The sequence below is a fragment of the Sitodiplosis mosellana genome, unplaced genomic scaffold (assembly GCF_009176505.1).
Source record: "Sitodiplosis mosellana isolate CC-2019 unplaced genomic scaffold, AAFC_SMos_1.0 Smas_scaffold_13, whole genome shotgun sequence".
NCBI classification, from domain to species: domain Eukaryota; kingdom Metazoa; phylum Arthropoda; class Insecta; order Diptera; family Cecidomyiidae; genus Sitodiplosis; species Sitodiplosis mosellana.
The window spans coordinates 701,386-719,275 of NW_022595255.1; the positions used below are offsets into that span (position 1 = coordinate 701,386).

Consider the following 17,890-nt stretch of genomic DNA (forward strand, 5'->3'; position numbering starts at 1 on the left):
GTTTTTGAAAACAACATGTTGCACGAACAATGTCGAACGCCAGAAGAGCCAAGTGTTTATCGCCAGCCGATAATAGCATTCAGTTCAATTTGAAATACGAATGAAGCCAAATGTCTGTGATCGTCGTGTAATTCAGCTTCTTCGTTTACAACAATTTCCATTATAGTTTTTATTTTCTTTGTCTGCTAAATTGGATCTTGATCACATCTTTGCGCAACTAGTTTCAAACCATTTGTTGGCTGGAACGTATTGAAATTTGGGGCGAAAAAATTGTGCAAATAATACTCCTTCATCGAATTATTATTGTCTAAAACGACAGAATTCAACACGAGTATTTTTTTAAATATAATTTATGTGTCAGTGACATTGAAAGTAACTGAAAATTGATACGGTGTTTTTTTCACCGGAAATAAACAGGAATTCCTAGTGTGGAATAGTGAGAAAAAAAACACAATTGAATTTTTGTTGTATTGATTCCACGTGTGCGTGTGTCGGTCAAGTGTTAATTTAAGTAGATAACGAGGAGCCAGACAGCAAAAGCCAGTGAAAATGTCATGCTTTTCGAAATTTTTCAAAATTCACAAGTCATTTGACTTGCCAGTGCTGAATTCGGTGCCAGGAGTTGTATCAAAAGTAATTTCACACATATATACTAGACATATTTAATAGCGTTTTGTTATTCTGTTGTCTTTTTCTCTTCTTTTTTTTCTGTATTTATTGCTTGCGTCTGCACCATGTTCCAGAGTTTTATCTTAAGTAAAGAAATGATGTAACAAGATAGTATATCATCACCTTATTGTTAAACAATTAAACAAAAAAAAACGACAGAGATTCGATTTTTTTCTGTCTCCCACCAAAAACACAAAATGCAAACCGATTCTTGACGATAGACAAAATGCACAGAGCTATCAGATTTTATGGCGCAACCCACTTGAGCAAATTTTAACCAAACGTGATAGATTCATGTGATTTGTTTGATGAAAACATATTCACTCGAAGAATAGCTGGCACAGCCAACAGAATAATAAAACCCAGCCACTTCAGTAGAATCCTGTCGCTTTGATTCGTCACATATAAACAGAAATTCCGTTTGAAAGCTAAAATAAAAAGTAAACACGCCGTTTGATAAGATTTCATTGAAGACGCGTTTTTCTTCAGGTGTCGTCGACTTAGTTATTCACGTCACGTCGATCCAGTTAAATTACTTAATGTCGCCTCAATTTTTGGAAAGCGCAAATTTCGATGTAATTGTCGTTTGTGAAAAACAAAGCTGTCGTTTACCTTCAAATTGTATAATCAAAAGCAAAGCCATGTCAGCTGTTACATTTCACTTTCGATTCAATTTTCCATCGAAAAATTTACGTTTTTTTTGCCAAGAGTGCGTGGTGACCGCATCATTATTAATGATCCAGTTTTTCGTATACATTTCGTTTTCTCGCATCAACGCGTTTCTAAACTATGTCTCTTATCTCATTCGATTATCGTTGGTCATATTTCATCAAATACTTTTCGGACTTTTCGACCATTCTGATCGCATGGCACACGTCGTTAATTATGCATTTCCATGAAATGGCGTGAAATTCAATAACGATAACAAACAACGCAGGAAAAAAACAAGTGCGAAAAAAGTATCCTCATGTGTTTAATAACAAGAAATATGACTTGTTGAAAAATTCCAATAGACGGAGAAATAATACATCTTGATAGGATGGAATGTAGATTGTTTTCAATAATATTTCACGGTATTGTTCCATGTTTATGAAGTACCGATTGGAAACAACCGCCCTCTTTCTCTCTCTCTCTCTCTCTCTCTCTCTCTCTCTCTCTCTCTCTCTCTTTGTGCGATGCAAACATTTGATTCGAGTAGTGAGAGATCGTTTTCGAACAAAAAAAGGCGAAACACATGAGCTAAAAAAAACTTCAACGGTGATAATATTGTATTGACAACTATGTCGGCTGACAATGGTGGTTTAGAATACGCACGTGTATCTACGGGGCAATTATATGGGTGGTGGTTTAAACTTTTGCCGTTGGAATGATATAATCATGGTTAATGCAAACAGGAAGCATTCGATTAGCAAATGCGGCTCGTTTGATCAACTTTCAATTGGACGTTTCTGTTTTGTTCACAAATTCCATCACATATCGTGATCGAAACGCTAGAGAAAAAAAAATTGGAAGAAAAAACAACGTGAATTTTGCATTTTAAAACTGAAGTTCTGCATCACGTTGTTTCTTCATTACGTGGTCTAAAGCTAATGTGTAGTTTTTTAATTGAGAAATGGCGGAATAGCAAACTTTTTTCCCAGCATTTTACGTTTCAAAAAGATTGGACTTCAGCCGAACCGGTTGTATTGTAGTATGTTATGACTTTTCCGGCGGGTAGGAAGTCTAAATTAAGATTCAAGGCGAATTTGCTTAATTGTCAATTGCAAGTAATTGAATGTTTTGGTAAGGTAAATTTGGCTACTGTCTATATTTGTGTATGCTAACAATCGACAGAATCTGCGTTCACTTAGCACATTCTATATCGTCATTGTTTGCTTTTGAATATCTGTGTCGATATTAAACCTCAGCCGAAATGTGCGTGTGTGTGTGTGTGTGTGTGTTCCGCATATATGCATATCTAGCCGTTGTATTTAGCGATGTATAGCCAAAACGCTCAAAGCGTAAATTGTTTAACAAAAATTCTAAATCGGCGGCGCGTTCACAATTTGAGTGGATACATACAATAAAACAAAATTGATAATTGCCGAAATGAGCGTTTCTATTCAACATACGAGCGCCACGAAAACAAATAACTTTGACTCGAACAAAAAAAATGTTGCCTCGAATCAACAAACAAACAAAAAATCAGCAAATAGTTATAGAATGAGCGCACAGACTGTGATGATTTGTGGCGCTCTACATAGATTGGATTCTCTTTTGGTGCCCTGGAATTTACTGTTTATTGTTTTCCCCATTTTACTATTTTACATGCCAAAGCATACGAAAATCAGACTAATTGCTGTTGTATTTTTTTTTTGTTCAGATGGACTCCGAAAAATCGGAAATTGTCCATATGTTCGGACATCAAACTTGAAGTAACACAAGAGTGTGGGAGAAAGAGAAACAAGCGATAAATTGTGTTGCATCGTTCCAAGTGTTTGTTTTTTGTTTGAAGCGCACGCGAGCATTTGAAAAATCGTTTGTCTATGGTATTTGGATGGTTGTGCATCTGTGGGTCATAATTTTTCGCTCTTTCGCAAACACAAAATGAACATGCCCATATACACATGATATGGTTGTTGTGTGTCAGTTGTTTATTGATTTTAATTAACTTGATGCTACTCCATCACGAGCCGAAATGCGATACACACACACATACAGTGTTTGTATGTTGATTGCGATGCGACAGCATCGATTGATCAGAATGAATCGTTTGTGTCACGCGTCACTTAAACCCCAGCCGATACCAAGCAATTGGTTTGCGTTTGTTAAAGCAAAACGCAAAAAATGCTCTTCACAGCGACACACATAGAGAGTAGCATCCAAATACTGAATCAAACCGAATGTAAGAGCCTTGATCTGGTTTGAAATTTAGTTTCAATATTGTCATCACACTTCTGCGTCTCGCTCTCAACTGTCTATCACATTATTTTCAATATGGATTTTTCCTTTCCATTCGCGCATAAATTGACGCTACAACGATAAATAAAATGGAATTGGCGTCAATCAGATCTAGTTAAATTAAGAGTGAACGCTTTGTTTCTCTGCAAAAAATTTTTCGCCTTCAAAAATTAAATCAATGGAGTTTATCTCAAGCAATGAGATAATAATCAGCGTTTATTTTTTGCACCTTAGGATAAATATATTTTTAAGATAACAACCTTGTTCGCGTGTAAAAAAGAAATGGTCGCGTTCAAGGCTCCCTTTGTCAAATGACTGATAAAATCGTTTTCTCTTGCAATTAAATTGTTTATTTACTCGCGCTCATATGATTCTTTTTGTCATCGTTTTTATTGTCAATGCCACCGTCAGAAGATTTTTTTTACGCTTTCTACTATTGTTTTATAAAGAATTCATTCAATCTCAACCAAAATTACTCATTCCAAGCAGACATTTTCGTTCCAGAAAAACACCGAATTCGATTTGGACACTATCGATAGCGATAAAATTTCACAAAAGAGTCGCAAATCAAAATACACAAGAAATGGCAGCATTCCAAATAATCGCATTTCACCGAGAGGATCACAAGTGACGATGGATTCAAGTCGTATGTCACAAATATCAGAAAAGGTGAAATGTCACTTAATCTTTGTGTAAACATTTCAAATATTGTGACAAACAACAATATGTTTTCATTCTGTTTTTCCTTTAAAATTGTTTTCGATATTTAGAAAGAGCCGCCGCCGCATCATAATTTCGAATATGACAAAATCCTTGAAACAACCGCGCTCGAATTGCCCGATTCATTGTCAATGAAATGTGTGCCAAAGCAAACACTTGACGATTCCTACTACGACGACGAATATCCACAAATCCTGGAAGCGTCTGCGTCAAGTCAATCTGACGAAAGTGATCGCCAAAAAGCCGACTCAGGTATTGAGACCGATGAAATCGAAGAAGCACATAAATCGGTTAGTTTCTCAGAGAATGTACAGATTTTAGGCGAGATTAAAGTCAACGGAGAAAAAACACAAAAGTCACAAAATGGTGCCGACACCAGTCATAGTAATTCGAGTGTAATTGATAGTAATTCGGTGGGTGGTGAAAGCAACAACGATTCGTTGACCAATTTAGATGATACGAGTGAGGCGTTAAATGAACAGAATGAACCGCGTCCGCGAATGAAACGAGAGGGTGTTATTGCCGACAGTATTGATCAGAAAAGTACACGTGATTTTGATTTGGATTTGAAAGTCTATGAAAAAAGCGAAGAAACGGAACATCTTATCAAGTCAGCTATTATGAGTAATGACTTCCTTGCGAATATGATGGATGAGGAGCGGCTACAAGCGCTTGTCAATGCAATGATACCCCAAGTGCTGAAAGCAAATAGCTATGTGATAAAAGAAGGTGAAACGGGCAATCAGTTTTTTGTCTCGGCCGAAGGTGAATATGAGGTCATCAAAGAAGGTGTTTGCATCAAAACATTTGGGCCAGGCATTGTGTTTGGTGAATTGGCCATTTTGTATAAGGCTCGTCGATTTGCTTCGATTAAAGTTACAAGGGATGCTTTCGTTTGGGCTTTGGATCGGAAAATATTTCAAAAAATCATGATGAAAACGGGGAGCCAGGAGCGAGAGCAAAACATGAAATTCTTGAGTTCGGTCCGTGTATTGCAAGGTGTTTCTGATAATGTGTTGCACAAAATCGGTGATTTATTGAAGCGTGAATTTTATGCCACCGGCAGTACAATCATTCGGCAAGGTGATCAAGGTGATAAGTTTTATATAATCCGTGGTGGAAGCGTGACTGTGACAAAACGAATGGATGACGGTGTTCGCATTGTTGGTATGCTCAAACGTGGTGATTATTTCGGTGAACAGGCATTGATCAACAAGGCACGTCGAATGGCTTCGATCATCGTCAACGACCCGGGAACAGAATGTTTGACGTTGGATCGATCGTGAGTAACGCTCATTTTTAATGCGAATTTTTTTATCACTCGTTTAAATTTATTCGGAATTCCTAACGAAAATGTATTTATTCTACGAAATGAAAAAAAATATAGCGCATTCACAAAATACTTGGGCACAATAGAAGAGCTTAAGCAGAAACCAGTTGATCAAATTCCTGACGAAGAAAGCATTATCATACCAACTCCGAAAACAAACGTCATCAGCCCACGTATGTATATTGAATTTAGAAGAAGGAATTTTTGCAAACCACGCCTCGAATTATTATTCGTTCGTTTATTTGTCTTGCAGTTTACGATCATATTCAACTGTCGGACTTGGAGATAATCGGTACATTGGGTGTTGGAGGCTTTGGACGCGTCGAATTGGTGCAATACGATAAAAAAGAAACGTTCGCCTTGAAAATACTGAAAAAAGTTGACGTGGCAACCCAAGGTCAGATCGAGCATGCATACAGTGAAAAAGACATCATGTCATCGTGCGACTCATCGTTTATTGTCAAGTAAGGAATTTTCCAATTACGCCTCTTTTTCACTCATCCAACAAGTGCAATGGCTTTCAATAAGAAAAATGACATTTCAATATTTATTTTGTGCGTACGTAGGTTGCACAAAACATATCGCAATCGAAAATACTTGTACTTTTTGATGGAATGCTGTCTGGGAGGTGACGTTTGGACGCAGCTGCAAAAAACCAAATTTTTCGATGAAAAAACATCGAAATTTGTTGCTGCATGTGTTGTTGAGGCGTTTGATTATTTACATACACGTGGAATTATTTATCGAGATCTGAAGCCGGAAAATTTAATGATCGACGCCGACGGATATGTGAAACTGGTATAACATCAATTTGCTAGCATTGTGACGACCACCATTTTTCATTAGTTCAATATTTATTTGGTTAGGTTGACTTTGGATTTGCGAAACGAGTCGGTCCGAATTGCAAAACATGGACTTTTGCCGGAACACCGGGTAAATTTTACTTTCGATTTTTTCACAAATGTTGGACATTTCATGCAAAAATTTGTATTTATTTTGACTTCCATTTATGCTTTGAATACTAGAATACGTCGCGCCTGAGATTATATTGAATAAAGGTCACGATCGTGCCGTTGATTATTGGGCGTTGGGAGTTTTCATTCATGAACTGTTGGTAGGGAAACCGCCATTCCGTGGAAAAGATCACATGAAAACTTATAATTTGATACTACGAGGTATTGATGTGGTGACCTTTGCGCAAAAAATACCAAAAAGTGCACAGCACCTAATCAAAGGCCTGTGCAGACAAACACCAACCGATCGATTGGGATATCAGAAGAAAGGCATCGCCGAAATCAAGAAACATGCGTGAGTAAAAATTAAATGCGATTTCATTTAGATGCCATTTTAGGCATTCCCTCCCTGTTCTTAGACCAGTGGTCTTTTCTCTAATAATTGAATAAACGATAATTTTCTCTATTGAAGGTGGTTTGAAGGATTCCAATGGGATAAACTGGAAGACAGAACACTTACGGCACCGTTAAAACGTCCAATCAAAAATAACATCGATCTATCCAATTTCGATGAGTATCCACGTGATCGTGACGAACCTCCAGGTAAATTTCTTTTTTTTTCGTCACATTCCGAAAGTTTTCGACAATATTTGATATAAATTTTGTTTTTTTTTTACCTTCAGATGATATTTCCGGTTGGGATGCATATTTCTAAGCTGATCCATTTTGGTTCTACATCAATGTTATATATTTTATACTAATTTCACTACTAGGATAATGCTACGCCTTAAATTGTACAATAATTTTTATTGTATTCCTAAGATCCTACTTACCACACTTTATATGTCGTATATATGCTCTTGAGAATGAGTTGCCGAAGTGTTTGCAAGAAGAAACTACGAATCCGTCATACGCAAAAGAGCGCAATGAAATTTTCAAATTGAAATGTTTGTACATGCAAATACGACTGGTTATATTGTCTTGCTTCAATAATTTTTTACCCTGATTACTACAGAAATGTGATTATCTTTTGCTTTCGACGGATTCGAGTTTCTTTTATTCGGTTCGGGTTGAATATTCAAAACAACTCAAGTTCCCTCCTTTGTGGCAAACAAATTCGAGTATGTCTCATTTGCAAACATACTAAGGTCCGAAAATGCTCAACGGCTATATAACATTCGATCCAATACGGATATGCTCATTAGTGCAGGCACTAATTTTCGAATGTACTTTAAATCTGAATAGCGAAAACAAAAAATATATAACCGACGTACCTTGTTACAATTTTGCTGGGCCATTGAAATCCAGTTGCTTGTTTTTTTGTTTGAATTTCCGTTTGGAAATTTCTCGAAATGAAATTGATAAACATGATATATCTGATTGATAGGGGGATGAGAGTTGTTGAAATGAAAAACACAAGTATGTATAGTTTTGTTTACATTTTACTTAATGTTAACATACAATTATTACACGTAGACATAGCAAAATTGTCTGTGAAGAGTTGGTTTAGTAAATGAGCGAGAGAGAGAGAGAGAGAGAGAGAAAGAAAATTGTTAAATAAACTTTTAAATAACGATTGACAATGGCAAACAGAATATGACACATATTTAATACTTTGGTATACAAATAAAACCTATTTATAAAAAGAAGCGTTTTACGACACCGAAGAATTAAAAGGGGGAAAACAATGTTTGATGCTCTAAATACTGTTGGGCAACATTCGAACGAATGATTATATATCTTTAAAGCTTTTCATCAGGTATGTAGTAGGAATCGTAGCTTTGAACGGATGAGTATAGCATCGATGAGAATTTACCGCCAACTTTGTGTCGCAGTTGATCGGGTGTTCCTTCCTCAACAATCTTTCCATTTTCCATGACAATAATGCGATCGTAGTTCAAGAGGGTCGTTAATCGGTGCTAAGTGTATGTCAAAGCGAAGCAAAGCATAGTGAAAGTAATAAATATTTAATGCAAATAGTAATTTGTTTGTGTGTGTGTCTACTTACCGCAATTGTGATAATGGTGCGACCGTGAAATGCTTTGTTCGCCGCATCCAACAGTGCTGATTCGGTGGTGGCATCCAATGAGCTCGTCGCTTCGTCTAATACTAAACAAACCGAGCCCCTCAGCACCGCTCGTGCCAAACAGAATAATTGTTTTTCGCCGCCACTAAATACATTGCTGCCATTATCCACAATGGTTGTATCGAGACCGGCCGGCATTGAAATAATGGCCTGTTTGAGCTGTGCCATTTCCAAACTGTTCCATAAATCTAAATCGGTATAGTGATTACTTGGATCGAGATTTTCACGGATGCTACCATTAAATAGCATCACATCCTGCGGTATTATTGATAATCGCGTTCGAATCTCGTCCGTGTGAATTGTTGCAATATTGACATTATCGATAAAAATGCGCCCCGAAACGATGTCAACGACACGAAACAATGCCATTGCAAGCGTTGATTTACCACTTCCGCTTCGTCCGCAAATGCCCAACCGCTGTCCAGCCGGTATAACCAAATTCAAATTTGTGACAATGTTTTCGGGCTGATTTTCATAGCGTAACGACACATTTTCAAATGTGATGTCACCACGATGTGGCCAACTGATCGGAACTGCTTTATCTGCCATGTCAATCAATCAAAAATTCGAAGTCAAAATGAGAAAAGAGGAAAACCATAAATTTCATCGCATGATTTTTTTTTTGCATTTAATCGAATGCTGATTATAATTGTTAACAGTTGTTGACGCTTTATATTCTAATCGCAATAAATGATTTATTTAGGAATAGAAAAAAATGTTTTATTCGAGATTTGCGTTTATTTATTGCATACGATCAACGAATGTTTTTTATTGAGTCATTCCGGGCCAGCAATTGTATGTGTATGTATAGGGTTTCGACGACGACGCAATTCCAATAATATTGTGCTAGCGTACGATGTCAATATACTCACATTTTTCCTTTGGCTTAATGGCCATCAGTTCGCAAGGGCTTTCGTCAGTGTCATTGTCACTAGTGCCCTTGTCATTTGGATTGATATAGAGGGAAATACGCTCCACTGCGCCAATATACATTTCCAAGTCTGCCAGTAATTTAACCACCCAGTTCAGATAGATGGGCACGAGAAGTGTGTAGTTTATAGCCAATGCCACCAACGATGGCGATGCTGCCTCTGGGTACATTTGAGATGTTAACAATGCCGTCACTATTGACACGAATACAATAACACCGCCCAAGTAATCCTGTTTAAAAATAGATAGGGCAATTCAAAACGAAAATAAAAGGTCATGAGTTTTTCTGTTCAATAATTTCCTTTTACTGGACAATTTTCATATTTTCTATTGGAAATGTTATCACCCACGTTTGCTATTGGAAATGTTATCGATCACGTTTCTCAACTCATAATTATTTTCCTATTGTGTTAAATTGCTCCATTCAATCATTTTTACATCCTATCATTTACTTATGACGTATTTAGCTAACGCCATTTGATAATGATAAAATTCAACAAACCTTCAAGAGATTTTGACGTTTTACATATTTTCTCAGGAACTTTCTATTTTCATTTATCATTAGCTAATATCCATTTATTCTAAATTCATACCTAGATGTGTATTATTACTGAACTATATCCGCTTCAATGGAATGCAGATAAGTAGCATAAGAAATTTTTTTCATTCGACAACTATCATCCCTCACTGTTCTAGTTGAAGACTGATATATTTGAATCAAATATGGAGTTATCTGGCGTCAGTTGTGTTTTATATGGCGTACTGTGTAGTCAATTCAGGCAATAATCCAACATTCTTTTAACTTCTTCAATTAATTTTTTTTTCAATTTTCTATTCTACCGCTAAAATTCGACCAATCAAAATGGTGATTTGTGAGAGAACGAAAAAAATTCTGCGGTTCTTCGAATATTTTCCATTCGAAAATATACCACCCAAATATGATCGCATACTGAAGAAAATACCGTTGCAACTCATTCAAACAATCTTAACATTTGTCCGTCGATGTTGCTGTCGATGAAATCCCATTAATTCAACAGGAATTTAATCTCTGGGCCCATTATTGTTAAGAGGCGTATCATATATTGTATTTGTTTGTTTGTTGATTGTTTTACTTCAACTGCACTTTTCTTGTGCGCATGTATTCACGTTATTCAACTTTGTAATATCTAAATCCAACTAAAGATCCATTGGTTATTAATCAAATATGTTGCAACCAATAATTATTTAGTGCTGCTTTTTGAACTAGATAGTGTATTTTCGCTGCTGAGCTGAATTTGCCTAGGGGCAATTCACTAAAAGGTTGTATTACATTTTCAGCAGCGTTGTATTACTTTTGAAATTTGCTGAACTCACCTGAAGCGTTATTTGAACATGTTCACGGTGCGAAATTGTCATTGCTAGCAGAGATCCATCTTAGTATAATTGACACACAACTTGGATCTGACGCTTCAAGTGTCTGAGTCAGCAAATTCAGCTCAGCTCAGACCTGCTCAACAGCGAAAATACACTCGCTATTCTGAAGCCTATATATAGACTACATGAATAGTTCTGCAAAGTATATGCTATTGAATTAAAACCGATGGTGGAAATTGTTGTTTATTCGAATAAAGTGTGCTTGGATTAGTAAAACTAATAATAATTATTATTCATAAAGAGTATTTCGAATAACTGAAACAACAATTGAAAGTACTCATGAAGTATGCACAGCTGAGTGTTGTACTTTTAAATATTGGGTAAGTTTCCCAGTAAAACCATTTCGTACTTACCAGTGCGATACCGAGCCAACGGTTGCTTGTGTTCTGCATAATAACAGCGATGTTGTTCGCTTCCATTCGTTTCAAAAGAATTTCCATGAATCTGGACTCTTGATTGTAGGCTCTAATTGTTGCAACACCTTGGATAGTTTCAGCGAAATGCGTTAAAATCGGTGAATTGGTAATACTTTCTAGACGCTGTAGCTCTCTATAGTTTTCCAAACATAAATAACAAAAAAAAAGTATGAAAAACGAAAAATTTAAACGAAAATTGATAGTAAAATATTCTCGGCCCAAAGCCGTAAAATATCCTCGACCGATTATCAAACAATCTAAACGTTGGTCGAAGGCATTTGCAAGTAAGTGCACTTACTTTATCATTACCATCATCATCATTAGAGCCATCAACAATTTTAACAATTTTTTGCCCATTTTCGAAAAAACAACAATTTATAGCCGATTTTGCAGTCTTTCCCAATAGATTTAACAATTTTCGGTGTTTCAAAGACTTTTTCCATTTTTTTTACTTTCTCAAACTGTAAATATCAAACACAGCAAATGATTAAAAATTCATTGGAACGGTCTAGAATAATAACAGCATAACAGTTTGTTGTATTTCCTCGGCCGTAAGTTGTTTTTATTCTAGACTAAACAAAATCACATTTGAGTTCTGAGTAAAGTAAATCATATTTTGTGCACGATTTTTGTGTTTCAAATTTACAGCGCCAGCATAGTAATATCTGTAAAATGAAGAGATGTCAGAATAGACAGTCTTTGTTTACAAAAGATATCGTTTATATCATTTTTGTATACAAAACCACTTTTGCGTTTTCAGCATGACTCACAAAGTTGATTGCATTTTCGGCACATATTATTTCGATTGCAAACTAAGCAAAAATTGAAAAAAAAAATCGTTTCCATCGCCGTCACTCAATTGAACATTTGAATTCAAGTTCAGTTGCAATGTGAATTTCAGTCAGATCAATCATGGGGAAAGATACAGAGCGACTCATTGCTCGCGCAAAACAATTAATTGGCAATAAAAATTTATTCGAGGTGCAGTCAAAAGAAAGTGAAGTAACAATCTTTTGCAAATCATGCCAAACAAAATTCAAAGTGGATGCGGTTCATTTAAGTACGCAATTCCAGTCACATGTACGTTCGGATAAACACAAAAAATCGAGTGCTTCGAATGTTTTGCAACCATCAATTTCAAGTGCCATTGCAGGTGCAAGTGCGAGCAATGCGAAAATGGATACTTTTGCCGTGAAACTTACGAAAGCATTTCTCGAGGCTGGAATCCCGATATGGGAATTGCGACACCCGAACATCAGAAAGTTTTTTTTGGATGAGTACAAAGAAGTTCTGCCGAGCGTCCGCACACTCTACAGTAAACTTGATTTAATTTATCAAAGCACTCTACAAAAAATCAAAGCGTACATCCAATTTATTTCATTGTCGATGAAACTACAGACAAATGCAAACGTTGTGTATTGAATGTGTTGGTCGGCAAAATCGACGGAACTTTTTCAGAGCCGGTGCTGCTCAATACGATTTTTTTTAGATCACACAAATAACAGCACAGCGCAACAAGCCGTGAATCAATTAATCGTGCGTGACACTTTACAGGGTTGATATACCATACGAAAAAGTTTGGTTTTTAATATCAGATCAAGCACCGTATATGTTGAAAGCTGGCAGAGATTTGAAACCATTGTCTCCCAATTTGAAGCACGTTACTTGCTTGATACATAGATTGAACAGAGTGTGTGAATTCATAAAGGACAACTATGACGACGTAAACAAACTGATTGCCAGCATGAAAGCTACACTTGTGAAATCAAATCATCGTCGTCAGATTTTTCGTGAAATATACAAGTTGCCCTTGCCTCCGGATGTTTTCGAAATTCGCTGGAACAGCTGGTTAAATGCTGTATTCTACTATGCCGAAAAAAATTCTGCCATCAAAACATTTGCAAGTTCTTTAAGCAGCAAGAAATCGAAAGCAGTGACGAAATTAAAGAAGGCAGTAGCGAAACGAAGCATCGATACATCGCTATATGAAGTGCACAAATACAAATTCTTGGCCGAAGCCATAACTCAATTGGAAAAGCATGGATTGACAGTACCGCAACAATTGGCAATTTTGACATCGGTAAAAAGTAAATTGAGCGGCGAATATTTGGAGAAGCTAGAAAGAGTTTCGGACAAAAATCTAGACGTGAATTTTTTCGAGAATCAGCCAGCTGACCAGAAAATCAAATGTGAATATATTTTGTCCGACAGCCGTCGTTCTTTGACTGAATCAAATATCGCCAAGTTGAACGGTGTTCAGTTTAACAATTTCATTGATGATGCCAACGATGATTGATTTTTTATGCTTTTTTCGAATAAATATTGTCAATCTAATTTAACAATTTTGCGTATTATTTCCATAAATTTAACAATTTTCAGGCTTTTTTTCTTAACAATTTAACAACAATTTTCAGCGTTTTCGTTTAACAATTTTTAGAGGCTCTAATCATCATCATCCTGACAACAACGTATTTAATAAAACCTTTTTCCTCTTCACTGAATTTCCCCGAATGAATATTTAATAATAAAATCAATGGATTTTAAATTCAATGAAAATATTGGAAAATTAATTGAATCGTAAAATGCAAAATAAACGATTACGAAAATCATTTTCCGTTGCTTGCGTTGAAATTGTGCCAGTAAAACAATGAACGATGATGGAATTTAAATTAAAGAAATCTTAAATACTATGTGCTGATGAAATGAAAGTGATCAAAAAGAGATTACCTCGATGAGTAACGATAGAATTTCTGCACTATATAATAGGCACCAACAATGGGTAACGTCAACACAATAAACCATGGCGTGACGACGGCATTCAGTAAAATGGAGCACAGACACAACAGTACGAATTGAAGAAGTCGTTGACTTGTTGCGGCGATTTTCTAGCAAAATGCATGCGAAAAAAGTGGAGACAAAAAAGAACGAGAAGAACAGGATACGTCAATACGGGAGGCAATTGAGAGAAGCAGCACAATAAAAAATGGAGCCTAACTGCGGCATTTTGTAATAAATTTACTTTATCAATAACAGCCATGTCTGAACTGAAACGATTCATCATTCGGCCGAATGGCGTTGTTTGGAAAAAATATATTGATTTTTGGACAATTGACTGCAATAATTGTTCGTGAAGTGAACGTCGCGCTTTGCTGCCAGCATATTGTCCGAATGGCACTGAGATCATCGAAAATCCTACGCATATTACCGATAGCAGACCGTAAATGCCGAAATAGTATGAAATCTGTGAAAGAAAGAGAGAGAGAGAGAGAGATAGAGATAAAAAGAGAGAGATGGGGTGTGGGAAAAAGGCACACACAACACACAAATACACAGTGAAAAAGTGAAAATCATTATAACAGAAACAAGTTAATTTATCGATTCCGATAGACAAGCCAGTTACAATCAAAATATTAGTTCAATCGAAAGCTTGCAAACCAGAAAACTGATTGGTTGATATTTATAGAAAAAACAGTGTTGGTTGGCAAACAAGCACATAAAATGAGTAAATCGATTTCCTGAAAGAGGGAAATTCGGGGAAATTAAACAAACAAATATTTTTGTCGAATGGTTTTCATGCTTTTCCAATCCCAAAACCGAATGAAACGACATGGGTGAGTATGTATAGAAGATTGTGTATATTTTTTTTGTGTGTGAATGTGTCTGTGTCTGTGCCTGTGCCTATGTCTGTGTACGTACATCAGTGAAGCGATTTGTCTGCTCAATGTCGGTCCAATCCCTTAGCCAAACATCCAGATAAATTTTCGTTGCTTGCCATGCCAGTGCGCTTAAACAAAAAACGCCAATCGTCCATAAACCGCAAGACTTTAAATACAATAAATAAATTTTCGCTGGAATTTTGCCATATTTCCGCTCTTCATCGTATATTAACCGATCCTCATTGTAATCTGTAATGTACAAAAACAATAAATTTTCCCCACCGAAAATCCATTGTTTGATAATAAAATGGCATGGTGTGTGTATTCCTTGTATGTTTGGCGATGACCATAAATGCAAATCGTTCATTGTTGGCGCGTTGGCCTGCCGCATTTGCTGTATGTTCACACAACGAACCGAAACCCGAAACCAAACCAAACCGAACCAAATGAAAACCACTGTAAAACGCGAAACATATTTGCGTAGCACCGGTTTTCATAAGAGATGGACACACCGCGCGCGCCGTTCTCGGGCATCACTTTCAAATCGAGTATTGAACGACGATGCGAAAAAATAACCCAAGCGACAACAACAACAAATTCGACCGTAAACAGTTTTTTTTTTCAACGTTGAAATCTCTTTTGTTTAAATTTCATTGCTCCAATATTTTATGCGCTTTGCTGAATGTCAGCCGGCAAAAAAACATGCGCCCGATTTACATAAATCCAAGTGTGTGGTATGTGTACTCATGAAAATGGAATCCATTTGCGACATTCGTATCGTTCGGGAAACTACGTATTCATTCCGGGTGAGAACATTTCAACCGTTAAGCTCTTTCAATGCGATATCAAAACAAGTGGCGAATACTTTCTCCGCACCCACGCTCGCTTATCGAAGCAAAAGCTTAAAAAACACAGTTTTCCAAACCGAATAATGGCATTATTTCGGCAAGGAAAAACTTACACCAGGGATAACAATGTGATCATCGTGCGAAAACACCGAAAAAACGAGAGCGAGAGGAGATACTACTCACCGGGAAAAGGCGCATTTAAATCTGTTTTTCCATGGAATTCATTCGGAATGCTCGTTAATTATTCATAAATTACCTGAACATATTTCATCATCTTCCGCTTCTTCGCTGTGCTTAGATATTGTTGACATAATCCGTTTAACAGGTCTGCTATTCTCCAATGTTGGGTTCCTGTATTCGCCAAAAGAAAACGAGAACAAAAAATGAGCACATTAAAAGAGAGCATTCGTCAGAGAAATGTAGGTAAGAGAGTATGCAAATTTTTTGCGGTGTTTGCATGCGCTTAATTTTGTAATAGGTATTCCATGCATTGTGCATTCAAAAGCCGCACTGCTGTAATTCAAATGAAGCTCAAATACAAGAGCATCGGTTGAAATGAAGCAACTGGACGGAACTTCCTTCTTTTTTCCACATTTCAACGGGAGAACGCAAACAGGAATAATATGATTTTGGGCTAATGAACAATTGCAAACAATGCGCTGACATCGCGCATATTCACTTTCACTCCACCCGTTGTCAACTTGAGACACAACTTCACTAGCGGGTAATATTTTGCAGAAAATGCAAACGTCAATTCGTTGGACGTTTGAATATATATATTACTCTACAGTGTAGAGTCTACATTATGAAATTGAATTCATTTCCTTCTGCACAAATGTGACAATTCAAAAAATATGCTTACCGCACGGAATTCGTTGCACTTAATGGTTTCGCAAGACGTGAATTCTTGCGACTCATCCGTTTGAATGACATTCGACTTAGGAACTGGCGAAAGTCAAAATTACGCATCGTTTCAATGGTTGATGGTCTGGTGTACGGAATGGTAGCACAAAACAATTGATGAGGGTGTCAAGAAGGAAGAAAAAGCACACGAGAAATTCATTTGAAGTCAATTATTTTTGAAAAATCATCGGGAATGATGCTAAAAAATCGAGTGATTTGCATACCGATGGTTGTTGCTGCTGCTGCAGCCGCTGATGGGATGCTGCATGGTTGAAGGTGATGAAATGTTCCGAGTTACGGGCATTCGATCCGGTTTACGTTCGCGTACATTCAACGAATTGGTTCGTAGTGGTGATTTTTTCAGTGACATTCGAGCGAAAAGTGATTGATTTGGGTGCCGTTTGGAGGGACGACGCTGTATTTCAATCTCGTCGATGTTACATTCATCCATTGGAAATGGTCCATATACACTCGATCCATATATACTGGGTTTACGCTTGCAACCACTAAACGGAGTAGTTTGGATCTGTGTACGTGTGTGGAAAGGGAAGTTTGTACTTTTAATTGTCATATCAAATTCCATTCAATTTGAAATGAAAAGGATTCGTGCACACCTCATTCTCTTCGTTGGTTGTTTGCCGTTGCAGTCCTATTTTCGAGATATTCTTGAAGAGTTTCCAGCGTTCACGTGCCGTCCTCGTACTGTTTTTAGCGACATAAAGAAAGCGTATCATTTATAATTAATTCAAAAGAATGGCAAAGGCTATTCCAACACAATCGTATTGAACCCACACAAAGATGCCCTGCTTCTTTTTTTCCCGTTTTTTTTTACAAATAAACCATAAAAAGGAAGGAAAATGACTCTCACCAAACGTTTTCATCTTTTGCATTTTCCTTAGCTATTATCGAGTTCCACTCTTGAATCAGTTCGTAATCCTTACTTTCAATGACTCGATAAGTTCCTTTCGCTCGGATGCTGTTATTTTCCATTGAAATAATCTGGATTTGTTGATGTTGCGATGTGTG

The 17,890-nt window shown here is 36.8% G+C and overlaps 2 protein-coding genes across 8 annotated transcripts in view; one reads left to right on the forward strand and one right to left on the reverse strand.

Annotated features, from left to right (window-relative positions):
- LOC129567893 (cGMP-dependent protein kinase 1) lies at positions 1 to 8,207 on the forward strand. 2 transcript variants are annotated; one of them, XM_055445264.1, is made up of 10 exons: positions 1 to 633; positions 4,099 to 4,278; positions 4,380 to 5,611; positions 5,717 to 5,832; positions 5,913 to 6,123; positions 6,226 to 6,457; positions 6,526 to 6,592; positions 6,685 to 6,967; positions 7,085 to 7,215; positions 7,296 to 8,207. In XM_055445264.1, the coding sequence occupies exons 1-10, from the start codon at positions 550 to 552 to the stop codon at positions 7,325 to 7,327; spliced, it is 2,568 nt and encodes an 855-aa protein (XP_055301239.1). In that variant the 5' UTR covers positions 1 to 549; the 3' UTR covers positions 7,328 to 8,207. The 2 variants fall into 2 exon arrangements, with proteins under 2 accessions (XP_055301239.1, XP_055301240.1); XM_055445265.1 differs by having other exon boundaries at positions 4,114 to 4,278.
- The window catches only part of LOC129567892 (ATP-binding cassette sub-family C member Sur), a 27,904-nt gene continuing 18,052 nt past the window's right edge, over positions 8,039 to 17,890 (reverse strand). For all 6 annotated transcript variants that reach the window (XM_055445259.1, XM_055445258.1, XM_055445260.1 and 3 more), the window contains 12 exons: positions 17,733 to 17,863; positions 17,479 to 17,566; positions 17,089 to 17,390; positions 16,824 to 16,949; positions 16,218 to 16,312; positions 15,154 to 15,362; positions 14,477 to 14,698; positions 14,185 to 14,342; positions 11,395 to 11,590; positions 9,571 to 9,859; positions 8,621 to 9,240; positions 8,039 to 8,531 (listed from right to left, as the gene is read on the reverse strand). In XM_055445259.1, the coding sequence (XP_055301234.1) occupies positions 8,355 to 8,531; positions 8,621 to 9,240; positions 9,571 to 9,859; positions 11,395 to 11,590; positions 14,185 to 14,342; positions 14,477 to 14,698; positions 15,154 to 15,362; positions 16,218 to 16,312; positions 16,824 to 16,949; positions 17,089 to 17,390; positions 17,479 to 17,566; positions 17,733 to 17,863 (2,613 nt within the window). In that variant the 3' untranslated portion in view covers positions 8,039 to 8,354. The remainder of the gene's footprint in view (positions 8,532 to 8,620; positions 9,241 to 9,570; positions 9,860 to 11,394; positions 11,591 to 14,184; positions 14,343 to 14,476; positions 14,699 to 15,153; positions 15,363 to 16,217; positions 16,313 to 16,823; positions 16,950 to 17,088; positions 17,391 to 17,478; positions 17,567 to 17,732; positions 17,864 to 17,890) is intronic.

Bases quoted from the DNA above. Each gene is read 5' to 3' on its own strand.
- LOC129567893 (XM_055445264.1), top strand. From the start codon at position 550: ATGTCATGCTTTTCGAAATTTTTCAAAATTCACAAGTCATTTGACTTG. The intron at 4,279-4,379 runs GTGAAATGTCAC...TTCGATATTTAG, and splicing joins TGTCACAAATATCAGAAAAG to AAAGAGCCGCCGCCGCATCA. The intron at 6,968-7,084 runs GTGAGTAAAAAT...TCTCTATTGAAG, and splicing joins GCCGAAATCAAGAAACATGC to GTGGTTTGAAGGATTCCAAT.